At 36.0% G+C, this 27,322-nt stretch overlaps 2 protein-coding genes across 2 annotated transcripts; both read left to right on the forward strand.

The window, feature by feature from the left end:
* The first annotated feature begins 155 nt into the window (after window positions 1-155).
* gid8b (GID complex subunit 8 homolog b (S. cerevisiae)) lies at window positions 156-4,476 on the forward strand. Its single transcript, XM_007249984.3, has 5 exons — window positions 156-246; window positions 1,752-1,879; window positions 1,976-2,172; window positions 2,567-2,764; window positions 3,456-4,476. The coding sequence occupies exons 2-5, from the start codon at window positions 1,759-1,761 to the stop codon at window positions 3,627-3,629; spliced, it is 690 nt and encodes a 229-aa protein (XP_007250046.1). The 5' UTR covers window positions 156-246; window positions 1,752-1,758; the 3' UTR covers window positions 3,630-4,476.
* Window positions 4,477-6,231: 1,755 nt separating this feature from the next.
* On the forward strand, window positions 6,232-26,662 carry slc17a9b (solute carrier family 17 member 9b). Its single transcript, XM_049462710.1, has 13 exons — window positions 6,232-7,195; window positions 9,057-9,254; window positions 11,567-11,706; window positions 13,122-13,221; window positions 14,695-14,825; window positions 18,123-18,219; window positions 19,154-19,250; window positions 21,164-21,251; window positions 21,565-21,599; window positions 21,725-21,840; window positions 22,344-22,399; window positions 22,513-22,542; window positions 22,727-26,662. Exons 1-13 carry the CDS (start codon window positions 7,065-7,067, stop codon window positions 22,903-22,905), a joined length of 1,398 nt encoding a protein of 465 aa, XP_049318667.1. The 5' UTR covers window positions 6,232-7,064; the 3' UTR covers window positions 22,906-26,662.
* The last annotated feature ends 660 nt before the right edge of the window (window positions 26,663-27,322 follow it).

Raw genomic sequence — 27,322 nt, forward strand, 5'->3', positions numbered from 1 at the left:
GTGATAAAATAAATAAATAAAATAATTCTCTATTCCACGTAAACACAAAAGGAATCTTCCATGTCTAAATTAAATCTTTCTAAATCGTGTGAACGTTAATAGCATTGTCCACAAATGTAAGGGGTGATTTTGTAGAATCTGGCAACACCGGAAATCTCGTTCGTAGTGAACTCTCGCGAGGCCGTGCATTTTGCGGCCCTGCTCGCCTGCACTACAAGCTGCTGTTAAGCAGTAACTCTGTTTCAGGTAAAACGTACAGACTATCGGCTCACTAGTGTGTAATTTAGTGTGTGCGTGTGTGTGCTGGTGTGTCAGTGCTGTGTCGGTGCTGTAGTCGGTGGTGTTTAGTGAGCGTGCTGCAGGGTGCGGGCTGTTTTTGGCTGGTCTGGATTGTGAGGCTTCAGTGTTGTGATTTTCGGGAAGGCCTGAATAATTAGCTCGCGTTTCAGTCCTCACTAAAAAACCCTTAAATCTAACCTGACTTACAGTCTAGCCCCGTAATGTTTTAAAGCTCTCACGGTGTATCTGTATGCTCCTGTCAAAGTTTAATAAATCAACGTAGAAAGCTCGTAACAATGTCTAAGTTAACTAGAAAACTTACAAACAAGCCAGCAGCTATTCCTGCTGTTCTAACAGCACAGCTGTCTGTACTGACCTTTAGCTACAACTACTGAAAACACGGGTTTATTATTATATTCTCATCAAAATGCGGCGATAACTTCATATAGTACAGAGCGAACTACATTTAAAAGTGTGCTTATGTTTGTTTGTCCTGTCAAATAAGTAAGGTAGCTTATGTTATAACGTTATATTCTGAAAGATGATAATGAGAAAATAGCTAACTTAGCTAGCTAGCTAGCTAATTAACCAAGGCATTACATTACGGTTCTACAGGACTAAAGCAAAGAAGTGTCTATTAAAATGTTACGTTATGAGAAAAATGAGGAAAACGCAGTTTAGAGACCAGTGTATTTACTTTCTGTAGATTTGACTTCAATAAACAGTGGGATGTATTTGCTTTTACATTGTGTAAAGGTGCAAACTTTCTGGACGTCTATTCAAAAATGGCAAAAAAAATTAAATACAGTCTTTAACTGAAAGTCTGTGAAATTTGGTATAGAGTTTGTGGTACACAATTTGATTATGTTGGCTAAATATGTGCCAACGTGTAGATATTCAAAATATGAAAAGAAGATATTTTTGTCATATAAAGTGTTAAAACGTGAAACATGTTTACATGACCACAATTAAGGGATGCACCGGAGTGGGAATTCTGGGAATTCGATGTACATATCTGCTGATATACACACTTTATAACTTTAAAACTAATACACATTTGAATAGATATAAGTATAAAAATGTATCATAAAGGTAGATTGGCCCGTGTCGCTTGGTCCTTTTCTGGCATGCAATAAATATAGCAAATATTGGTTTGAAATATTGCCAATGTTCCTAAAAAAATAATAAAAAAAATCAGATATCATGCATCCTTAACAGTAGTAGTTTTTGCTGACCTCAGTATTGCCCTTTAGCATTTTTTTCTTAGTAAGAAGAGTCACATATGTGGACTTTAATTTTTTTATGATGTTCAAAAACATGTATTGCAAGCATTATGTCTGTACCTTTTATCTGATTTTACCAATTAACCTTTTCATATTGTCCAATAAACAATAATGATCACGACAGGTCAATATGTAATGTTGTTTAACATAGTTTTTCTGTGTGTTAAAAACATCTTTTTGTCCTTTCAGACACTTCATGATGAGTTATGCTGAAAAGCCAGAGGATGTAACTCGAGAGGAGTGGATGGAGAAGCTCAACAATGTTCATATTCAGCGTGCAGACATGAATCGACTTATTATGAATTACCTGGTGACAGGTAACATACACCGTAATGTGTATTCTACTATGTCATGGTGATGTAGTAAAGATCAGGTATTGTGTACACTCACTCTGTACATGTTTGTTTCTCCAGAGGGATTCAAGGAGGCAGCAGAGAAATTTAGGCTGGAATCAGGCATTGAACCAAGTGTGGATCTGGACTCACTCGATGAGAGGATAAAGATCAGGGAGATGATCCTGAAAGGACAGATTCAGGATGCCATTGCACTGATCAACAGCCTGCACCCAGAACTGCTAGACACTAACCGCTACCTTTACTTTCACCTCCAGGTAAAATCATAAATACATCTTTAGTAAATGTACAAAATATGTTGTCAAAAGCAGTGACTGTATATAAAAGGGAAAAGCATTCTAAGCTTTGAATGCAAGTTATTGTACATAGAAATAAACAAATATTTTTATTATTATAAATATTATTAATAATAATACTAATAATAATATTATAAAAATAAATCCCTCAATCACAGACCTGGTGCTTGTATCCAAGATCTGAGCAAGCAGTCTTGAATTTTATTTTACATTAAGTTGGTGAGTGCACACTCTGCTTACTAACTCTATACCAAGTGGAATTGTGTAAGGTAACATTTTTTATTGACCTTTCCTTGTTAGAGTTTTGTACAAATAATTATTTTAACACAAGGACTGTTTTCTGCTCCCTTTGCAGCAACAGCACCTGATTGAGTTGATCCGTCTGCGGGAGACAGAGGCAGCGCTGGAGTTTGCACAGACACAGCTTGCAGAACAGGGAGAGGAGAGTCGAGAGTGCCTGACAGAGATGGAGCGCACGCTGGCACTGCTGGCATTCGACAACCCAGAGGAGTCACCTTTTGGAGACCTTCTTAACATGATGCAGAGACAGAAGGTAGAGGATTTAAAAGCATGGAGCAGCGCACTTTAATTCTTGGCTGAAAACATATAATTAAAAAAAAATGAAAAGAGTTTTTTGGTGCTATATTGCCCAGCTCTAAAACTTAGGCTCTCATGCACAAAACTATTCAAAAACTACAACACTAATTAAGAAATATATACCTAAAATATAACCTCACATTGTGAGTGGGGATGTAACACCATTGTAGGTTTTTTGTTGACACAAAAATCATTGGTGACTTGTCCAAAAGCTTAACTTTTTTGTGAGACATCTAAGTTTTATTTCCATCTTCCTCATGTATTTAAAGGTCAGTAAACCATGAAACCCTTTGATCAAAAGTGCATGACTTCTCAGATGTCCAATTTTAGATTAGACTGAAGTAATCTTCACACAGGAAGCACCCTAGTGCAAACACAAGCACAAAACACAAAAACAGCAGCAGCCATGTTGAATCTTGATGTTTGACTTTTTGTAAAGGTTATAGATTGTATAGATTGAAGTAGTTTGAAGCAAGTGTGTGATGCAGTTTGCATTGCTGGTATGGGTAAACTTCCATTGCTTGTAATTCACTCCATTTCAAAACTAATTTAAGACAATCTCTGTACTTTGGCTGATTAAATGTGTTTTGATTTGCCAGTTAATCACTGATTTCAGTTCATTGATTTTCCATTTGTTTTATTAACAGGTTTGGAGTGAGGTTAACCAGGCTGTGCTGGACTATGAGAACCGAGAATCAACACCTAAACTGGCTAAACTCCTGAAACTTCTGTTGTGGGCTCAGAACGAACTGGACCAGAAGAAAGTCAAGTATCCTAAAATGACTGATCTCAGCAAGGGCACCATTGAGGACCCCAAGTGAAGACAAACAGCAAAGCCGCTCAGTGCTTGCGTTATGTGGGAAACAAAATGGACATTTTCCCCCTCCCCTTTCACTATTTATACTCAGTCAGTGACTGACACTTAAATATACTTTTTTTTTTGTTTTGTTTAGCGTAATTGTTCTTGCTTATCAGAGACTTTTGCATTAAATGGGTTGTGCAAATGGGAGTGTTTGAATTTTAAAAGTTATTTATGGCCAAAAAAAGAACACTTTTTAATGCAGAGAAAATTTTACGATTTTGTTACCTCTATATTTGACTTGGTGATTTGCATTGAATTTTAGCCATTGTGTTTTGCAGAGATTGCTTCTGTCTCTATTTTTGTTCAGAAACTATATATTTACCGGTTGATCAGAGCTCTGTGGCTCTGTGTTTGGATGTAGATAAAGCCTAGTTCTGGACTCGAGTGAATCCTCGTCAGATGCACGGCTTAGAAATCGAAGCTGAGGTATACCTCAAGTTCTGAGGATCTACTGGAGGGTAAAGCCCTGTACTCACCAGAGTTTCAGCAGGACGTTGGACTGATTTTGGTGGAATTGTATGCTGTTAGCTTCCGCATCTTTTTTTTTTTTTTTTTTGTCATTTGCAGTGTGAAAGATTGCGAAGATGACCATTTGTAAATGTGTTGGACGGAGTGTAAGGAGGGATCATCTGCTCTGTGAATGTGTCATTGCATTGTAATGTTTTTTTTGTACTATTGCATATTATCGTAGTTACCCTGCTAAAATTGACATATGCGATAATGTGATTTATAGAAAATGCAGAGTTAAGTTAGCAAGTTTTGGAAGTCAGATGCTTTACAGAGGTATTAAATACTTTTTGAAGTTATTGTACATCTTTTTATTTATAAGTAAAGGTATTAAATCTACTGATAATCTCAGCTAAGAGGGAATCTTTCTACAACTTTGGTTAACATTGTGTAACATTTGTGTAGAGTTCAGTTATAGGAGAAAACATTCTCTTGATAATGTTAATGAAACATACTAAAAACATTACATAATCCTGATAAAAGTATTCACAATGTTAGAAGCAAACTATTACAGATGTTAATGGAAGTAATTACGTAGACTACATAAGTACTAAAATGCTAAAAGTATTAAAGAGTTTAATACTTTTACTCCGATACATTTTTTATGTGCTGCATTATTACTTGTTACAATTCTAAAAATGTTACCAATCATTACAAACCCACATTATCACTGACAGAGTGGTAGATGCACCACACTGTTATTGGGTTTTAGGAAGCCCATCATTACTGAGTCAATCAAGCTGATCTTATAAAAAGACCACACTGTTCCCATTCTGTGTTTCACTCTGAGAACTTTCCACTGCTTTCTGTAATAACTACATAACACAGTACTGTACTTTTACTTTCAATTCTTCAGTAGGACATTTTAGAATAAACTACTTGCAGTACTTAAGTACAAAAAAAGGTTAATTACTTTAGTACTTCCACTTCTACTTAAGTCACTTTTTTGATAGACCACTTGTATTTTTACTGGGTCTCTAGTACTTTACATGTATCTGGCCCTTCCAACGAATGACAACATTTTGACCATTTATACCTTTTGGAAAAACTCCTTTCTTTAATTTTAGTTTGTTTTTTGTCATTATGTAGGAAAAAAGATTAGTTATTTCAAGACATGTTTTGTGTTTTAATGTAGATAAGCTGTCTAAATTTTCAACAAAAAAAGATTAAGGAACAGGTTTTTTTTTCCAAAAGGGAAATGTGAGCAATCTAACTAGGGTTATTCATTGGAAGATCTAAATGTTCCCCAGTGTTTAAAGCAAATATAAAAAAAAAATGGTTTATGATGTAGACATGAACCAACTAAAAACAAAAATCTGTAATTTTTCCTTATTGTTGGCAGTTAGTTATTTTACATTTATGAATTAAAAATGATAGGTGTAAATAAAGCACAGTTTTGATTTTTCATATAAAAAGAAGTCTACATTTTCAAAAACAAAAAATCAGATTTCTTCAAATAAGGAGATATGGGCGATCTAACTAGGGTTATTCATTAGAACGAATAAATGTTCCCCAATATTAGAAGCAAGCTTTCTTTCTGTAATGTTAACGGACCATTCTAAACACATTAAAACTACTGATCATGGCACAAAAAGTTGGGAAATTTGTGTTTGGTAGATTATTTTAGTGTTGAAATAGCCCTATTTGAGTAATGTTCTAATCCATTTTATGGAAAGAACTACTCAACTAAGCAACTTGGTTTGTTTAACACTTTTAAGTTACTACCTAATTCCTTATGTATTTCTTCATAGTCTGGATCACTTCAGTATTCATTTACATGGTAGGGGAAAAAAGAAATAATGTATCACCGCTTCTTGACAAAATGCATCCCCTTGAAAAGCATTGTTGAAGCATTGTTACAATGAAGCAATAACCTCCCAAACACACATTTCCTTACTTTTTGTAAGAAGGTTTGAATGTAAAAAGGTTTTACATGACTTCACAACACAATGGAGAGAAGATTATGAAGAAATGATGATGATAAAGAGGTTTGAAATGTGTGAAAGGCAGCACCTGTCTTATATAATAAGAATAAAGCTAGACTGCTGCTGTCCAAGCAAGACACGTGGAGCAAAAAACACAGACCCTGCGATGATGCTGCCAGTGCAGCACATTCACCAATGACAGGAGACGCCGGTATTTATTAACTAACAGCTAGAAGCTGTTTTATTACTGGCTTTATTTTTTTTATCATTAATTATGGATTTAATACGGATTCTCCCGTCTTCTGTGGATTGTTCTAAAGGCTGGTCCTGTGGGTAGCTAAGCTAGATAACCTATAGATAGATGCATTTTACTGGAACTAGCATATTAGCTAATTAGCTAGCATCTTAGTTTGTCAACACAAGGAGCGCTCGCGCTGCTTTTTGCCGCTCTTTAGTCGTGTTTTCTGGAGGTACGCTTGTCCTTTTAGACTGTTTATCAGCTCTGTTGTGGTGTTCGTTCGCTTCACATCAGTAAATACACTGTAGATCCGCGCGTTTCGTGCATTTTTGGCCGATATTTGAATTGTTTTGGTTGAAAGAGGCTGAGTCACGTTACTTCCTGGTTTGGCAGCGCCCCCGGCGGCGGCTGCCGGAACTGCACGGCTCTTAGTTAAAAAAAAAACTGACACGTGGATTATCATCACTTAGAGAAGCAGGAAAAGCTTGAATTTCTTCTCCAGGCTTTTAGCGCCGAAACCGAGCGGTGGCGTGTCACCTTTTCTTGCCCGGGGTTCAGGTAAAGCCTCATATCTGCTGGGGAGGAGATGCTACTGCGTGATAGGAGCTACTTTTCCATCTTTTCGTCTTTTTGCTCCTCACGCTTCCGCGAGCTCTCCTCTCCTCTCTCTCAGACTCCGGGAAGATAGTCCGAAAACAAACCCAGTCTTTCGGTTTGGCGTTGAATGGCAATTCTACAAAAACATGGGAAGAACTCCAGTGCAGACCTGGCAAGTATTAAAGACAGTCCAGCAGACCATTTCGGACCGGTCGGAGCTCAGAAAAAGTGGCCAGAAGCCAGTCAGAACTGGTCCAGGTGAGTGTTTTAACATCTGTCCGTCTGATTCAGTCTATTTCACAGTCTTTACACACATAGGAACACAGTTTAGCTAGATTAGTTTCTTCCTTTGAATGACGTGTTACTTACCTAACCCAATCTAACTTAACCTATCTACTGAGTTTACTGGGCTCACTGGGTTTACTGGGCTCAGTCAGGTTTGTATAAAGGCTCAAACATAGCTACAGATGGAGGATCAGAACTAGAATCTGGGATAGGAAAGGTAAACTGGATTAGTCGATGCTCTTATATGTATAGACTACTCTAAAGTTTGTGGTTAAAGGTTTAGCTTAACTTTAACTCCTTAAAAAATCTCATATACGGTCTGCATGTGTAGGTGATACAAAATCCCTTTTCTCTGCAGTAAAATAGGTTTATTCACATTCTGAAAACTTTTGAGGGCTTTGAAATCTCATACAGGGCAATTGGAGAAGCTGCCTGTTCACTCTCTACTTCAACTCAGTAACCCAAATTCTGTATGTTTAAAAATAGACATAAAAACTAGACAAACATAACGAAACTATGTTTGGAGTACATAAAATGTCTGATTTGTATTCAGAATAATACTGATTTTAAAAAGAAATTTAGGAAAGTGCCAATTTTATGATGTCTGTATTGATATTTTTTTTCTTTCAGTGCACTGGGCAGGGCTAAGCTACTTTTTCAGTGGCTGCTTTCTGATCTATTCTGATGGACAACTGGTCTCATTTAGTGTTCTGTGCAACAAAATCTATTGTCTGAAAGGGTCTGAAAGAGTTGTATGAAATAAAAGTAGCTCCCTTTAAAAAGTTTTTTTTCATTTGTTCCTTTAAAAAGATGTCTAAATGTATAAAAATATGTCTAAACATCAGGTGTCTTGTCAGGTGATCAGTCTTATCAGCAATGCCATTTTTTGGCACATTCCAGCCATGTCTATTCTATATAATTTTAGCTCAACACACATTCCATAAATCTTACAGTGATGAGGTAAACTCAAAGAGAAAACACATTGTATTGTGCAAACCTAGCTGTACTCTGTATGGCCTTGTATGACAAGTGACAACTTGAATACACTTTGATTTGATTTAATTTACAGTAGTAGATCAAGTATCTAGTATTTTTATCTGCATTTGCATTTGTTTCAGTTTAAGAAGCAAGAAGGCTACAAATCAATTCTTGTTGTGGCTCATGGTCATCAGGGAAATGGTTTCCGGCATGTAGGCGTTTAGGGTTTGGTCCACCATAATTGTGGCTCTTTTTAGTATGACGTTGAAGTTCTGTGTCCAAATTAGACAATCAGCTCATTTATAAAATATAGCTCTGGAAAAAAATAAGAGATGACTTAAAAATTATGCGTTTTTTATTTTTATTTTACCAAATTGAAACCCTTTGGAATATAATCAAGAGGAAGATGGATAATCACAAGCCATCAAACCAAGCTGAACTGCTTGAATTCTTGCACCAGGACTCGAATAAAGTTATCCAAAAGAAGATGCATGAAAACTGTGATTAAAAACCAGGGTTATTCCACCAAATATTGATTTTTTAACTCTTAAAACTTTATGAACATAACCTTGTTTTCTAAATGCCAATTTTTTTTATTTGGAATTTGGGAGAAATGTTGTCCGTAGTTCATAGAATAAATCAAAAATGTTAATTTTACTCAAACATATACTTATAAATAGCAAAATCAGAGAAACTGATACAGAAACTAAGGTGTTCTCTTATTTTTTCTCAGGACTGTATATGAAACTTTTATTGCAACATTAAACAAGAAATTCATAATTTTAGCCATTTTAGTCAGCTCATAGTATCTTATAAACCCTCTAAGTCTCTCTCTCTTTGTTTTGTCTCTCCACAGGCCAGTAGCTCGAGTATGGACGGTGGTGCTTTTGCTGGGCACATGCCTGCTGTACTGTGCTCGAGTAGCCATGCCCATCTGTGCGGTGAGCATGGCAGAGCGCTTCAGCTGGTCGAAAAGAGAGTCGGGAATGGTGCTGGGCAGCTTCTTCTGGGGCTACTGCTTCACTCAGGTCCTTGGAGGCTACGTCAGTGACAGGTCAGTCAGAGCTGTGGGTGTGGTGTTTTTCTACATGGGTTAATTAAAGAGAAGTGTCGCTGTTTGTCACCCATCTAGTATAATGCCAAAGGTTGTAGCCTTTCCTGTTTTTGTAGTAGTAATGTCTGAACAGTAACTAGTTGGACTCTGGCATGACAACTGGAATAATATGTCACCAAAGAAATGTCAAGGCATGAGAACACAATGTGGGCACAAGGTGTGGCTCTTTTTTAAATGTCTTTCTGATGAGCTATACTGGCTTTCATGAGTTCTTTGCATGTTCAAGTATAGAACAGGATGTTTGCATATGTAAGGGGACATGGGTTTGGTGGACTATCTGGCAACAGACTCATATTATTTAGTATTCAAAATAAGAATGTTATTTTAGTTAATATTTAGTTTTATTAGTAGTAGTGTGGATACAGTACATTTAATTTTAGATACATTGAGTGTTTGCTTTTTTCCAGCCATGACAAGGTATTGTAGGCCAACTGAGTTTCCCTTCTCTGTTGTTTTACTGTTGTTGTTATGGAGTTTTTCTTTACTCAAAAGAGAATTGTGGATGTGAGCCATGGCTGAAGAGAAAAGAAGTAAAATCGAAAAAATAGGAGGAATAAATTCCATTGATCTGAACAAGCTTGTTGCCAGCTAGACAGCTGTCTGCACAGGAGCACAAAACCACCCTATCAACTGATTACTTATCAAGACTTTGCCAAGGCTGTGCAAACAAAGATGAGCTTAACCACTTTAAGCACACAGATCTGAACTTGTCATGTTCTCTTTTTCTGGTACACAGTATCTGTAGGTTTGTATCAGGTTTGACATTTTGCATTAACCTTCAATTGTATTTGCTGGAGATCTTATGTAAACGTGAACAGAATCAAGGATATACTGATTAGGGATAGGCAGTGAATCGGGTAGTTTGGGGCATATTTTTATTACAACCCCATATCAGAAAAAGTATAGGAAATGTGAAATAAAACAAAGATGCATAGTTTATTATATGTACTAGGTTTTGTATTTAATTGCAGTCTTTATGAATCCAAGATACATTGTAACGTGTGCAGCATTTGGTTTTGAGTAGTCTTGTTTAAAAAAAATGCATAGACCTACCTTTAAAAAAAAAGGAACGTGATTTATAAGATCTCAATTTACTTTTCTGCATTAATGCTGCAATAATAGATGTGTACCAGCACAACCGACCACGACAGACCCTGGTTTCTTACAGAACACACAGCATCCATTCTTTCAAAAAAAAAAAAAATCTTTATTAAAGGTCTCATTCCATAATATTTTCATTTATTTTAAAATGTCTAGTTGTGGTCTCTAGTATGAGTGAATGCCATGTGAGCTGTTTTTTGTGGGAAAAAAATGCTCAGGTGTTTCTATTTAGCCTGCTTTAGATAACTGGTTTAGTAGACAGGAGTTGGACTCTTGCTCATAAATATTCATACATGCAAACATATTGCCTCTGATTGGCTAACAGCACTCCAGCAGAGAACGACTACCTGCCTTTGCCCCACAGTAAATTTTACAGCTGTAAAACTCAACGGATAAAATGTTACAGCACTGAATGCTAAGTAAAGTGCCCCGCGGCTGAAAAAAATGTTATTAATCTTTAATCACGGTGCCACTCTTCCCGCTGCAAAGTGGATCACACCCCCGTCCCCCCCCCCCCCACCACGTCAATGTCGCCCACTTTGACCGGTGTTCTGTCGAGTTGTGCTACCTTGTCAGACCTAGTGTATATTTGGGTCTTGTTAAAACGCAGAATCAACCGGAGATCCCATTTCAAACCTAGAGTTACTTACACAAGATAGCTAACACTAACTAGCTGGTGTAAACAGAGCTGTAAGCTCCTCCTTAGCTAACAAGACAGTGTCTGCTCTGCTGCTGCCCAGCTGCGGTGCTGCCTGTGGGCGGTCCTGAATCGAGGTGGCCGAGGCCATGAATTCGCGGTTTGATGTAGACATAGAGCTTTTCCTGATCCATCCGTTTTTCTGAGGCTTTTCTTTTATTAGCTACTGCAGACAATGTGAGCTGAAGAACATTTTCATATGCAGCATGCATATAAAACTTAAAGAGAGACCTATAGTATTTCACAAATAACAAGTAAAAGTGAAGTTTAGTGGAAGGAGACCTTTTAAGTTGTTTTTGTAGACTACATTTCGGCCTAATGATTACCAAAGTGATTTTGATTTCCAAGTCTGCTCTTCATTCTCTCGCCAGAGCTGCTTAAATTCACTCACTCTAAAGTTCTCAGGGTGAACTGTCTTGATGGCTTGTTGTTTTTTTTTTTTATTTGTGTTCAGGGTTGGAGGAGAAAAAGTGATGTTACTGTCAGCTGCAGCTTGGGGAGCCATGACAGCGTTCACACCAATCCTAGCTCATTTCTGCTCACAGCCGATCGTCTCCATGACCATCTCCCGTTTTCTCATGGGCCTCCTTCAGGGTGAGTTGGGACAGGACGTGGAGGGCGGTCAGAAGCCTGTGTTTCTCTCCACATGCTCTACCTCCCTGCACAGCTAGCATCTGCTGAACTGTTAATGGAGTCTTTATTCTTCTGAGAAGTTGCACGCCACCGAGGCGCAGATGTTTTGAAGTGTACTCAGAGGAATAATGCTTGTACTTCTGAAATAATGTGTTTTGTCAAAAACAGACATTCTTAAATAAAAAAATAAATGCTGGAAGAAGAGCACAGCCTTGTCCATGACATGTTTAGAGTGTTCTGAACTGATGTAAGATCTGTGTTCTTGCAGCAAAGCTGCTTCTAATTGAGAAAATAGCTAAAGACTCCCCTGCAACTCTCTGAGGAGGCCTTTTGTGGGGGGGCTGACTAGCCGTGATGTTGCGACATTGTATTTTCACTCTGGAGTTGAGATGGATCGAAATGAAAATTTTGAGCTAAAACTAAACAAAATTAAACATTACTCTGAACACATTTACATTTAATTTATTTTGCCATTTTATTCTCTACTGAATAAATGAAGTAGCCCAAATTTATTTTTGCAATGGCAAAAGTACAATTTAAAAATATTAATTGAACATATAACACTTTTTAAAATATCCAAGCAGATATATCAACAAAGCATAACATATATTTATTTCATTTAGTTAAACCTCAGCAGAGCAATTTCAGTCATGAATTTACTTTAGCAGGGCTTTTTCAGTCATAAATATACCTCAGTAGTGCTATTTTATTCATAAATGTAGTTCAACAGTACTCAAGGCACATTTAAGTGAAATTTATACAGAGAAATGCAGTCAACAAATTGTAAACAAACAGGTGCTAGCTAAGGCTAAGTTAGTTCAGCTAATTACTTTCTTAGTCATGGACAGCTTCTTTCATTCAGTTTGTGAAAGGGTAGTAAAGGGGTGAGCATAAGTGGTGCTGAATGCTTTATTTTTGTTCATTTGTTTGAGAAGATTATGAAAATTAATTTAACCTTTAATTTATTGGCTCTCTGGTGCTCCCTGATGGCTCTTTAACACTAAAATAGGACTTATGGTGTAAATAATTACAATTTGATTGAACAACTTGTCTACTTATGAGAGTGGGTTTTGCAGTAGGAGTTCTGTTTTTCTCATGCTATGTGGTTCCTAGCTAATTTAATCAGATGTAATCAGACATTGGCTTAAATACAACTGCCATATGTATCTTTATCATATATAAATGCATTCCTCCTCAGGTGTGCTGTGCATGCCTTTGCTACTTCATTATATATATTAGCTCACATCTAAAATATATTTGTTGTTAAGGAGCTACTTTACCATCTGGCCTAGTCTTTTATTCTAGATTCTGGTAATGAGTCCTAAATATAATTTGTTTCCCTTTTGTTTTCTCCATATTTTTATTCTATTTTTCAGGTGTGCATTACCCATCTTTAGCCAGCCTGTGCTCTCAGAAGGTGGTGGAGAGTGAGCGGGGCTTCCTCATGAGTACTGTAGGAAGTGGCTCATATCTTGGGTGAGTGTCTGACTGGACCATCAGCAGGTTCACTATGAAGAAAAGTTGTTTGCATAAAAAAAACATGGTTTTCTGTCCTTTTACTTGAATAGCTCTGTTCTTCAACTCAGGAGTTAGCTGATTGGTAGAAATCAGGTGTATTATCAGCAAGAATGCATCATATGTATAATGAATAGTACGTACACCAGGAAGAGTTTTGTGAACCAGTGCTTTGAAGTAACCGTTTACTTCATGCACGTAATGTGGTCAAACTGTGAAGGCAAATATTTAAGTAACAATAAAGTTTATTTATTTAACTAAAATGTATAAGATTAATGTAGAATGCAGAAATAACAGGCAAAAGTTGAAATTGTTAAAAACAATCCTAAGGATTGTAAGTATGGAGCTTAAATGCTGACATAAGTAATGAATCTGCATTTTGTATATTTTACTGGCTCATTCATACATTTTAACCATTTCAGACCAGAATTATGTTGTAGTGATAAAAGAAAATGCAAACAAGATTCAGTAAATAAAATATTTAAAAAATAATAATAAATAAATAAACAAAATATTTGTTTAACATTGTTATTTTTATCCTATATAACTTATTTTATTTTACTTCTTTTATGTCAAAATTCCTTCCTATGCAGTAAAACTAAATACATGATAAGAAAAAAAAAATTATTGTGCCTCATTAGCTGGGATGCTGCCATGTTTTACTTTCAGTGTGAAAAAAATCATTGCAGTGGGCGGGGCTAATATGCTGTTTGATTGGCCGATAAACGTCTATTCTGATGGACAAAAGAATACAACAGTGCAAGAATATACAAGAATTAATAAAAAACATAATGTTTATTTAAAATGGACACAGGTTTATTTTTCTTGTGTTACCTTTTTTTTAAATGTATATATTTTTTTCTTCAGATTTTAAAATTCAGATCCTTATATTCAATTATATTTGATTAAAACACCAAATACACATTTAGGCCACAGGTGAAACACCCAGGAGATAGATTTAAATTAGTGTAAATAACATTTATGCATCTGATTTTTTAAATCTAAAAAATGGGATTAGATTTTTTTTAGGGTTTTTTTAAATGTATTTTTTTTTCACAATTATTCCATTAAATATTTGAAGTATATTAAAAAGCCAAGCAAATTATATACACATATACAACGTATATAAGTACCCACATTATTGTGCAAAGCTATTTTTGTGTGTTTATATAAAAAAATAAATATATATATATATATATATATATATATATATATTATATATTCAGATTTTTAAAGTTCAGATCCTTAAATTCAATTCTTTTTGATTAAAACACCAAATACAAAATACAAATTTAGGCCAAAGGTGAAACATCTAGTACATAGATTTGAATTGAAATTCGTCTTTACTGATTGATTACATTCAAGCTAAACATTTTGCCATTTTTCGTTTTTTTTTATCAAATTAACCCAACATTCATCTGTATATGTGTGCAGGACGCTGGTGATTGGAGGAGTGGGTTCGCTCATGTTGGACATGTATGGCTGGGAGAGTGTGTTCTACATCTCTGGTCTCCTCTCTGTGCTGTGGGCGTACTGCATGTGGAAGTACTTACTCAAGGGAGAGGGTGAGTTAATGCCTGCTTCACCCTCAGCAGTATGTTTCCTAAAATGCAACTTAGAGCTCAGTGTAAGCTGGAAGAATAAGCTTTAAACACACAGTCTCTGATGCAGGGGTTATATATTTTCATGCTCAGAAAGAATTCTTAAAAATTAATTACTGTGGCTGTTGTTTTTTTTCTGAAGTCTTCAGAAGTCTTTCCTTCGTCCTGCCTCTTGACAAATAACACTAATGTATTATTAAAGGAAGCTGTTCTTCCTCTTCCCCAAAAGACATCAAACTGTGGTCTGTGAAAGGCACAGTTTATTTTCATTTCCCAAACAATGAGGCAAATTATGAACCATGGAACATCTAAGAATGTCTTGGAATCATAATATACTGGCGCATAAAGGTTGATATGATATAAAAATAAAACACTGTGCTAAGATTTTTTTTTTGTGTTTGGACATTAATAACAATAACAATATGACATTTGTGAATTTATTTATTTGAATTATTTTTTGTTTGTTTTTTAAACAGTAAATATGTGACTTTGAGTGAGGCGAAAATGTTAAGATGCAGTTTTACAAGCCTATTTACAACCTTATTAATTGAACGAAGGGTACATGGAAAGAGAAAAAGCACTGGATGGATTATGTCACAGTAAAGGCTAACAGAAGGCATGTAGCATTTCATTGCATAGCATAGCTTAGCTTAGCTTTGTTTTACATTAGTATTATTTCTAAGATGTAAATGATAGTGTTATTGTGGGTCCTCTTTTTTCAGTCACTCAATGTGATGTTAATTAGCTGAAGAGAGTGTGGTAGGGTCTGCTGAGGGTTACCTTTTAGCTTAGCATGGATGATCACTCAGTTTACTGACTTAAATCTCTGTTTGGCCTTTTTTTTAAAGTAGGGCTTCCTGAAGTAGCTGTTGCAACTGCATCTGTTATGTAACACTTGTGAGGTTTTGTAATTGGCTAGTTATACAGCTCTCTGCTATAATGTGGATTTGGCTTTGTATTCTAAACCAGGATTAATATGGTTTTCTCAGACATCCCAAGTTGCAAAAATTAAGTCCAGGGAGGTACACAAAAAAATTATATCAAATGAACTCATTTTTGTATGCCTTTGCAATCATTAATCACTCATGGGCAATGCTAAAATCACTCTTACAACTTTTACCAGACATGGATATACTTTAGAGTAGCCAGAGGTGAAATTAGTTTTCATGGGTTCCATGATGCTCTTCTCTTACTCATTGAACGCATCCCATCCAGGAGGGGAAAAAAAAAAACACTGCCTGCCCACACTAAAAACTGATTGGCTGACTCACAGACTCTTTGCAGAAAACAGGCCACTCGGAACATATTTTCTGTTTTGCATGTGCTTTATGAATATGCAAACAAGGGGAGAACCTTTCTCTCCCTCTCTTTCCCACATGAGATACAAGAAAAAAAAAAGTCTGTGTTGCCTGCACGCACATTTGTGTTCACTCTTGGGCCACTCGTTCCAGATTCCGGCAGATTTTATCTGACTTGCGGGCATCAGTGAAAACTCCCGCAACTTTTGGGAGACTTGGGACATCTAAGCCAAATTGTAGAGAACCAGCAGTTTTTAGCTAGTTAATAGGTATTTTTTGTTTAACCTATTACTCATTAATTAAAAAAAACAACACGCATCAGCATCTAGTTTACTGTAGTTACAGTAGTTCAAAGTTCAAGCTTTTGCTGCTAATATCAGACTGATGTAATATCAGTATAGTATAAAGAGTTTGACATCTCAAACAGAAAGCATAATAAAAATGTTGATCAAAACCACTTCCTGTACCACCCCACACATCCTCCTGTACCACTTCTTGAACTATAGCCAGTTGTGTTATTTTTACTTTGATAAACTGCTTCGCTGATGCAACTGTGGTGTAATTATGTGTTAATTAGCCCAAAATATTTCTTTTTCAAGCCCCCAAGCTATTTGTGGCTATTGAGGAAAACTTTATTGCAAACTGAGGTTGTTTTTTTGCCATTGAAATGCTGATGTACCTAAATCTGTTTAAGCACTAAATAATTATTATAAGTATAATTCTTTAGGCAACAGTCACTAATGCTGTCCATATAATAGTGATGATTGTCTTTTTCCTAATTTTTAAATGTTAGCCTTAGTTTGATGTTTAATAATGGACCATAAGCCAATTTTGGTAGTAAATTGATGAAGTGAAAATATATTATTTCTTGTGTTATTTTGACTCTGTTCACACCATGTAAAAGTGACCCCATTCTGGTCTTTTCCGCCATACGGTACCAAACACATTTTAATCCAATGTTTTTTAATCATATTTCTATTTCCTTCATTGTAAATTAATACAGTAAAGTCGTCCAGTCTATATAGAAACACATAAGAAATCATGTAGTAACTTAAAAGTGTTCAACAAACCAAAATACTCCGTAAAGCATTTTAGATGGCTCTTACCTGGGAGGCTGTTAACTCTGATGAACTTATCCTGTGCAACAGAGGGAATTCTTGGACTTCCTTTCCTGGGTCGGTCCTGATGAGAGCCAGTTTCATCATAACATTTTTAATGGTCTTTGCGACTGCACTTGAGAAAACTTTCAAAGTTCTTTTTAAATTTTTCAGATTGACTGACCTTCATTTCTTACTCATTTATTTCTTTACTTAGTTGAGTCGTTCTTGCCATAAGATTAGAACATTGACTCAAATAGGGCTATTCACAGTATACCAACTCTACCTCTTCAGAACTTTACAACTGATTTTCTCAGAAGAAATTCAAGTAATTACATTTTGACAAGTTCAGCACAGCTGATACCTGAAAGCCATTCCAGGTGACTCTACTTCATAAAGCTGACTGAGAAAATCCAGCCAAGATGTGCAAAGCTGTCATCTAAGCAACTACTTTGAAGAATCTAAAATATAAGTTGTGTTCTGGTTTGTTTAATACTTACTAAATAATTCATTATGTTTTATTCATAGCTCGTAATGAATTTAGTATCAATCTACAATTCAGGAAATAAAAAGAAAGAAAGAAAAATAAAAACACTGGATTTAAGTTTTGTCCAAACTTTTAATTGGTACTGTTTTTGACAGATCTGTTTTCTGTGTGCTATTGTAAACGGCAAAAACACAAATCTAACTGAATATTCAATTATATATTTGAGATATTTAGGCAGGAATCGTAACGAAAGTCATTTTAGTATTGTGACAACACTAATATAAACACATTGATTTTGGAAAGCCAGGATAAAATATATGTATATGTTACTGATGGAGTTATATTGTGTTTACATGTGTGTGTTTTTATGTGTTTTCAGGGCCCATCATCACTCTGGAGTCTCTGGGCAGCGCTGGTACCCAGTCCAAACTGTCCCGCAGAAACTGGCTGCGCCTTTTCAGACAACCAGCTGTGTGGTGAGATAAGAACCTGACGTGTCTGTGTGTTTGTGAGCACATTTATCACTGTGATGCACTTCAAAGGGGCTATGATCCTGCAAGAAGGAGCTACAAATCCTATTTTGTGTGTGAGTGTGAGAGAGAGAGAAAGAAGGATCTTCAGTTCAGGGAGCAGCTTAATGTGAGGGCTCAATAAAAGTGTCTGTGGTACTATAAATGCTTTATTCACGTTCTCACGTCTATTTACAGCTCTTTCTCACTCTCTCACCCGTGTGCTCTCTTGCTCTCACTCAGTATCTATGATATACTAATAATATTTTAGATCTTATGATCTGTCTTGTGCTGTTCACTTCCTTTCACTGTTTAGCAAATGTTCTTTGCAATTAACATAATTGTGCTATATAATATTTCTTGCTCTAACTTGCATTTATTAATCATATTGTAAGAATATGAATCGTTAAATGGTCTGTGAGGAAAGATATCTATCATTTAAACAATTTATTTCTATATCTTATTTCACTATTCTGATGAAAGTTCAGGTATGACAGCTAAAGCTGTATAGTGACAAAAATCTGGCAACATAATAGTTATCACATTTACAGGGGTTACAATTTAGTATATTGTGATATACTGTTTAAATACAACACAAAATGATGACCCACAGTCTGCTACCAATCTTTGCAAGTAAATTATTATTAGTATTAGTAGAATCAGTGAAACATAGATCTTTGAAACATTTAGACAGTCAAAGCAGCAGTTCTCAATGTAGCAAAGTGGAGTTGTATGATATTTACTCTAGTTTAGATGATGTAAAGAAAATGTAAAGTCAAATTTGACTTAAAATGGGAGAGAGTTATGGTAGAGCTGTGTCACAGAGAAAATTAAAAATCTCTCTCTCTATCCTCTTCTCCTCTTCACACTCTGTCTCTCTGTCTCTTTGCTTGTCCATCAGTGCGGTCATTGTTACACACCTGTGCACCGCGAGCACCTTCTTCACCCTGTTGTCATGGTTGCCGACTTTCTTCAAGGACACTTTCCCTGATTCCAAGGTAAACTGGTTAAATGTAATATTGTGAGTGGAGAAAACATGTCATGGGTTGTATGGAGATGGAGGGTCACAAATAAAAGTGTAATTTTAATCAGCTTCCAGGAGGGGGCCCCATTAAACCAGTGCTTCAAAATAAAAGCGTGGTTGATCTATCCACTGCACTAACCATTGGCAATTCTATGCAACAAATTCAGCTTTAATGTATGTGTATACTATAATTTTCTCACCTCTGTGAACATGTTGTTATTTTGCCTTTAAAAGCTAATATACTTAATATATTCATCTCTGTAAAAAATTAAGAGACAACTTCAGTCTTTGAACCAGTTTCTCTGATTTTGCTATTTATAGGTTTACGTTTGAGTAAAATGAACATTGTTGTTTTATTCTATAAACTATGGACAACATTTATCACAAATTCCAAATAAAAATTTTGTAATTTTGAGTATTTATTTGCAGAAAATGGCTGAAATAACAAAAAAGATGCAGAGCTTCAGACCTCAAATACTGCAAAGAAAACAAATTTATATTCATAAAGTTTTAAGATTTCAGAAATCAATATTTGGTGGAATAAAGCCTGGTTCTCCTCCACCATTCTTACACACTGCTTTTGGATAACTTTGTGCCACTCCTGGTGCAAAAATTTAAGCAGTTCAGCTTGGTTTTCAAGTTGGTAAAATCAAAGAAACTCATCATTTTTAAGTGGTCTCTTATTTTTTACAGAGCTGTATATTATGTTCTGACTGTTGGGGGAGGGTGCATTGTGCCCTTTTTAAAAATAAATCTGTAATGCAATGCTCTGATTTTTATTTTCACATTTAAGAGTGTTTGGGCCAATCTGTGCCTCTTTTGGTGATTTGACAAAACACAGAATTATTTATTTACTTATTTATGTATTAACTGAATATAAGTTTTATCCATTAAAAATAAAGCCCACAGTCAAGACAAAATATAATTATTATCACGATTTGACGTTATTATTGTGTACAATCTGATATTATGAGGTGAGCTGGGGATCAGCCAACATCTTGACCTTACTAACACTTGTCACTGAATGCAATCAAATCATAGACTGTGTATAGCTGGACAGAGCATCGTCTCTCTAAAGTGAAGCCACCACAGGTCGGGCGCCCCCTGCTGTTCGGCTGCAGAAAGCCGTGTAACTCCACCCATCCCCATAGGTTTCAATGGCAAAACAGACAACTCTCAATCACGTTTTTTTCTTATATACTGTAATTCTACCTCCATTATTTAAATGCAACAGCTAATGTAACCTCTGCTTATATTGTCAAATTTTTATATCCCCACAGAATTCGTTTTTAAAAACGTTATTCAGCTCTATTCAAAAAAGGTGTGGTTATTGTAAAAGGGCTGGTTATGGGCGGGACCAATAACAGACCGTCAGCTCCGCTCCGCCCCGCTCTGCAGTCTGTGACCGCGAGGCAGCCCTCAGGGGCGGGGTTATTTAAATGAGCGGGCTGTCTCTCCGCAGTCTTTCTCCCTCCTCTGGTCTCTACTGTGCAGACTCGGGTATCAGGATCGCCAACATGGAGGAAGATTTTGGCTTCATTTTCATTGAATGAATGGGAACAGAGACATGGCGTCCATCTTTTTTTTACAGTCTCTGAATCAAATCCTCACAGCAATGCTCCAAAATCTATTAGAAGGCCTTTCCTGGAGATTAGAGATTAGAGTAGAGAGTTACTATAACAAAACTAGAATAAACTCCCTTTTATAAAATCCCTTGATTTGAGTAGAAACTGTGAAAAATCAGGCGCCCCAATACTTTTGCCCATGGATGTGCTTTGTAAGTGATTTAAAAAATTATATATATATATATATATATTTATTTTTTTATTTATTTATTACAGTGCTATTTGTCCTTATGCACTTTATATTATTTCTCTGTGTCTTCAGGGTTGGGTGTTTAATGTGATTCCATGGTTCGTGGCCATTCCATCCTCACTGTTCAGCGGCTGCCTGTCCGATCATCTCATCAGTCAGGGTATGAACACACACACAGGCACACACAGACACACACACACACACACACACACACACACACACACACACAGACGCTGTAGCAGAAGATCAACACAGTTTGTTTGTGCTGTTCCTTCTGTGCTGTGTCAGTGTTGTGGCTTGTAATTTGCATTAAATATGTAGCACACATTGTTCAGCTGACTGTGGGCCTTTTCCACTAGTGTTATGAGCCTGATGGCTTTAGCTATACTGTAATTGTTGTGAATTTATTTTTGTGAATATATATATATATATGTCTTTATCTTCGCTCTGACATTTTCTTTCTTGCCCTGTAGGTTTTGATACAGCTACAGTGAGGAAACTAATGCAGGTAAAATCTCACTGTGTGTGTGTGCATGTGTGTGTGTGTGTGTGTGTGAACTGATCCTAAAGGAACATATAAAATAGTAAAAAGATGTTGCTTTAATGCTTAAATACCATTTTTTCCCTCCTCAGTTTTTCTCTATGGGTGTATCCAGTGTGTTTACTCTGTGTCTGTGTGGAACCACCACTTTCCCAATGGCTGTGGCCTTCGTCTCTGCTACCATGGGCCTTACCACCTTCAGCCACAGGTAAGCCTGCTCTTCTCTTCTTTACAGTATTAGTAGCCTTATTGTAGTGTGGTGTTGATTCAATTAATTACACTATTATTCTGTGATTAATTGTGATTAATCACTTGTTTTTCTTCTCAAGATGGAAAAAAATGCTAAAATAAATGGTATTAAATTTATATCAAAATATATTTCTTAATTTCTGTTGATATGATACAATTACGATGGAGAGTATAATCTGATTCTGCTAGTCAAATACGTTTCATATTACAGTGTTTTTTTTACTGCACATTATCCAATTTAGTGGATGTTTTTAACACTCTGTTATAAAATATTTAATTGTCACTTTTAAACTCTTAATATGCGTATTAAAGCATATTGTCGATACGATAAGAAAATGTATCATGATGCTTAAAGGTGGTATGCTTAAAAAGTACACTAGAGCATTTTTACTTTTTACTAATATTTTAAAATCTTAAATCTTAAAATTTAAAAAAATGTTGTTGTTTTTTTTCTCTCTGCAGTGGGGTTTCAGTGAATGTTCAGGATCTTGCACCATCCTGTGCCGGGGCCTTGTTTGGTATGTGGTCTTTTCTCAGTTACTTTTCTCAGTTAGACAGTCTTATTACCGATCACTGACCCAGGTGCAAGCATGGGGTGTTTTAATCATGTCTTTATGTTTGTGTCCTGTAGGTGTGATGAATACCTGTGGTGCATTTACAGGTAAAATATACTACATATACCATATCACAATCTATTTTTGGCTATTTACTGTACTTGTAGGAAACTAGAAAACTGTGAATTATGACAGTCTATAATAACTGTTGGTGTGTATTATTTATGTTCATGTATGTGTCAGTGATGTGATTTTATATTTGTGATTTTATGTTGTGTGTCTGCTCTGTAGGAGTAATCATGGTGTATTTATCGGGCTACCTGATCGAGGCCACCAACTCGTGGGCGTCTGTTTTTGCCCTCATCAGCGTGGTGAACCTTCTGGGTCTGGGAACGTTCCTGGCCTTCGCCGAGGCGCGCAGGGTGGACATCGATGCCACAAAAGGCCGCTACCACAACATCCACATCTGAACCCTGATGGCACAACCTAGAACTACCACAGAACTTCACAATTAAAGAACCTATTCTACAGATGAGGACGCTAAAGATCTGTAGGAACGTCTGTGGAAGTGAGACAGACAATCTGGCCATCACAGTTTGCAGGGGGTCTGGCCACACTGGCCTGTGAGATTGCTACAGGGTGTTTAAACCCATCAGTATTAACCTTTCATTTTCTACCACTGTGGTGAGTAGGTGGCAGTTATAATGGGACCAGCTGAAGAAAGTGTTGAGGTTGTTGGCAATTGCAGGAAAGTGAGGTCGGAAGGCCAGCACATACAGAAGGCCAAAGATTAAGATATATCATGACTGTACTTTAAGACAGTATAGTGTACGGATGCAATCTGATTTCTATTTTCCAAAAAACGTTCATCATATTCATTGTTTTATTTTGTTTGTTTGTTGAGAATAATCTTCATCTCAAATCGTCATCTCAAAGCCAAGTTCCAATTTTGCCTCTACACCACCCCAACTATTTTTTTATTTTTTAATGGTCCTAATTTAAATCACATGTTTGTTTTTCCTGGTGTAGAGGCAACCCTGAGGTTACAGTCTGCTGTAAAGGAACCAGTAGACTTACTGTTGTTCTGGTCAGCTAATAAGAGAAGCAGTAGTAAGTATTGGGTGGAAGATGACCTGTTGATGACTTCAAAGTTACTGTGTTTCCTTTTCTTTTCTTTTTCCTTCTTTTTTTTGTATTTATTCTTTATGGGAAATTCCACTGATTTTTCTATTTCAGTTTCTGCATAGTTAAAAGGCTCAGCAGTACACTCTGCTATTTGGAGTCATTTGATGTCAAATGTTCAGTTCTGTAGTGTCAAATGCTCCAAAAGCCCTTTCTCAGAAAGCTACATACAGAAAGTAAATATACACGGTCATGCCGAATGTCATGGGACAGAAACTACAGCTCGGGAAAAAATTAAGGAACCACTTCAGTTTCTGAATCAGTTTCCTCTAAATTTTGCTATTTATAGGAATGTTTTTGAGTAAAATGAACACTTTTGTTTTATTCTATAAACTACAGACAATAAAAATATTGTCATTTAGAACATTTATTTGCAGAAAATTTGAAAAGGCTTAGAAATGGCTCATTTAAACCTATAATTTACAGTACCATGCAAACATATCTATAGCCTTATCCACAAGATAACACCTCACAACTTTTCACCATTAGTATAGCTGCTGTTCTCTTTTTTTCTATTGACTTTTTCTGAAAAGATTTTGGCCTAAAACAGCAGTAAATGAAGTCTTTGGTACATATCATCCCCACTGCTATAAACAAATTGTATTTAAGTGAGTTTCTCTACAACTGACTATCGGTATTTCATATTTCTATATACACCACACTGAACAGTAAGATTATGCAGAAATGTAGAAACATCAGTGAATTTCCCTTTTCTTTAAGTTACTGTTCAAGTTCTGTTTAATGTTTACTGATTGCTGATAGAGAGTCTCAGAACTGAGGCTTGTTTGGAATGAAGAACTGTGAATATGTCAGTGATGAGCTTTTGTTATGGGTCCGATACAGATACAAGACCAAATATATTTAGATTATTTTCCTGTCCTTTATATTTATTACCTTTGTTTAGCCAAGTTTATCCATGTTTGTGTCAAAGAAATCTCAAAGCTCATCTACATCAAAAGTGTCTGATAATCAGGAATCTGATTCTCATTTTTTTTTTATTTATTGAACTCTTCAAGGCCAGTAGTGAAAGATGTCGGCAACATTTTTGTACTTTGTTTTCGCAGATGTTCATGTTCTTATGAGGCCAAAGAGGCGAAGCATTTTTGCTTAGCTTATAGATGAGATGAGGAAGCAGAGCGTGTCTGAATCATTCCTGTGGAGAGTTATGCAAGGGGTCAGTAACCCGTCTTCTTAGTTAAACGCTATAGTCTAGAAAAGCATTGCCGTTGTCCTGTCACACAGCTCATGCGTGTCAAAATACGCTAATATTATTGAGTGAGTTTACATGCACTTCATAGTTTGAATATAATTGTATTACTGCTCAGAGTAAGGTTTAGAAATCTGATCAAGAAATGGGTTTGTAGCTCAGCAATCATATTTCTTAGTTCATGCAAAGAGAACTCTGGTGTAAAATTGACTTTTGTTACAGTAAAACATAATAAAGTGCACAAGAAGCTTATAAAAAACACTGTTTGCAACCCGTAGCATAGCCTAAGCTCCAGGTGCCACCATCACTGTACTGATTATGACTTTGCTTTAATATGGCGGTGCCTGGAGATGTAGGTTACGCTACAGGTTGTGAACATGTTTTTTAATAAGCTTCTTGTGCACTTTTAAAGTTTTTAACGCCTCATTTAAAATATCTGGGCTTTCCAGATTCTACCAATGAATGTGGAGCAACTTTAAACCTGGATAACAGTGTAAAAAGCAATTTATCTACAGGGGCAAGTGGATGCCCTGAAGCGCCCATTATACAGAGTGCAGGGCACAAAAAAAGCACAAAATTACTGGATCTCTGAAAAGTGTGGAAGAGTGGAGGTGGGCTATTCAACAAAGGTTAGTATTCTTTATCATGTTTTACTACAACAAAAGTCAATTTTACACCAGAGTTCTCCTTTAATCTTGAGTTATCGTACTTCTCAGATTGTGCATGCACGAAAACAGACCCTGGACAGACCCTATATCTTCGTTTTGTGGCTCAAAGAGTTAAAAAGTTGGAGTTTATTGGTTGGTTTACTACAGCAAAAGTCTGATAATTGATCTACTCATGTAAACTCTTGAGTTTTCCCATTGTCTGATTTACAAAATATATGTAAACACATTGATCAGATTATGTAAATCTCCAATGTTCTGCAGTAATTAGATTATGAAGTGGATGTAAACGCACTCTCGCTGACCCCCTCCATCCCCTTAGCTTGCTTAAGTGCTAATAATGATGGTCTGAGGTCCAGAAAAGAAACTTGAATTCTGCATAAAATACTGTGCATCACTAGTGGACGCCATTATAAGATTAATTATACACAAATGCAGTCTTCTAGTTAGTTTTCTACATAGATTAGACATGATTGTGTGTAATATATTTCTATATAAATATATAGATATTATATACCTATGCCTAGTGATCTATGTATCTTATAGTTAAATAATTTATATTGCTGAAATATTTCCAGCAATATTACAAAGTGCTTGTGCGGCTCAAGAACTGACTTGCACAGGTATTAGGTTTCCTTCCTCACCTCGTCTCGCACAAAAGGACAATTTTTTTGTCTCGCTCCATATCCCTCTCCATATCTGCCTTCTAGCTTGGCTGTGGGTTTCTGCCATTTCACATGTTCCAACACCTGCTGTTACTCCTTTCACATAACCGTTTGCAGTAGATCTACTTCTAATATTACTCTTCACTAAATAATAATCAGTAGTATGTGAGTTATGTAACTGCCAGGTAAGAGGGTCCTTCCCTGCAGCAATGAGGAATTGCAATTATAGCAGAAATAATCAGACATGACCTCCTAATTCACAGTCGTATTCAGAAAGAAACCCGAATGTAAAATGAATCAGCAGAGTAATGAACTGTTACACCATCCTGATTATACTAGTGCAGGCCTCGGAAACCTGTACTGATGATATTCTTATTCTTTAAAAGAAAAAAAGAAAAAACATGTATGATTTGTCAAAGAAAGGAACGGTAAATGCAGTATTCTCCTGCTTAAAACATGATATTTGTAAACATATTTTGTTGAAGAATAAAAATTATATTTTATCAAGTCTAAGAATTCTTATGATAGTTTTTTTTTTCCATTGAAAATGAAATGAAAAAAAAATATTGCAGTGTGTTTTACATTTACCTTTGACTGTTGTTTTAACTGCTAAAAGTGTGAGAGTCAAATATTTGGAAACCTTAAATTCAGTATTTTTTCATCATTATTTTAACATTTTCTAAATTGAAGTCATCCAAACTAGGAAGAAAAACATATTTAGTAAAGAAATTGTGTTAAACAAACCAGAATATGTTTTATATTTTAGATTCTTCAAAGTAGCTCCTCTTGCTTAGATCACAGCTTTGCACATCTTGGTTGGATTTTCTAAGTCAGTCACCTGGAATGGCTTTCAGAGTTAATTACTTGGTGTAAAGAGGTAGAGTTGGTATACAGTGAAAAGCCCTATTTGAGAAATGTTCTAATCCATATTGTGGCAAGAACTACTCAACTAAGTAAATCACTTTATGAAGTTCAGTCAATCTGCACAACATTTAATATATAAAATGACACTGACTCTATACTTTTACACACCTTAAGACATGTTTGCTGGAAGAATGGGACAAAATAAGACCTGAAACCTTCATCACTTGGCATCCTCATTGCCGAAATGTCTGTGAAAGTGTTGTAAAGGGAATGGCTACATTACAAAATGGTAAATGCTTTACTG

This window comes from Astyanax mexicanus, chromosome 13 (genome assembly GCF_023375975.1).
Source record: "Astyanax mexicanus isolate ESR-SI-001 chromosome 13, AstMex3_surface, whole genome shotgun sequence".
In the NCBI taxonomy this organism is placed as follows: Eukaryota; Metazoa; Chordata; class Actinopteri; order Characiformes; family Acestrorhamphidae; genus Astyanax; species Astyanax mexicanus.

What these genes read in the sequence shown, in the direction of transcription:
- gid8b (XM_007249984.3), top strand. Translation starts at nt 1,759, where the DNA reads ATGATGAGTTATGCTGAAAAGCCAGAGGATGTAACTCGAGAGGAGTGG. An exon ending in TATGAATTACCTGGTGACAG is followed by an intron (nt 1,880 to 1,975) that starts GTAACATACACC and finishes TTGTTTCTCCAG; the next exon opens with AGGGATTCAAGGAGGCAGCA. An exon ending in ACATGATGCAGAGACAGAAG is followed by an intron (nt 2,765 to 3,455) that starts GTAGAGGATTTA and finishes TTTTATTAACAG; the next exon opens with GTTTGGAGTGAGGTTAACCA.
- slc17a9b (XM_049462710.1), top strand. Translation starts at nt 7,065, where the DNA reads ATGGCAATTCTACAAAAACATGGGAAGAACTCCAGTGCAGACCTGGCA. An exon ending in GGAGGCTACGTCAGTGACAG is followed by an intron (nt 9,255 to 11,566) that starts GTCAGTCAGAGC and finishes ATTTGTGTTCAG; the next exon opens with GGTTGGAGGAGAAAAAGTGA. An exon ending in CAGTGAGGAAACTAATGCAG is followed by an intron (nt 21,600 to 21,724) that starts GTAAAATCTCAC and finishes TTCCCTCCTCAG; the next exon opens with TTTTTCTCTATGGGTGTATC.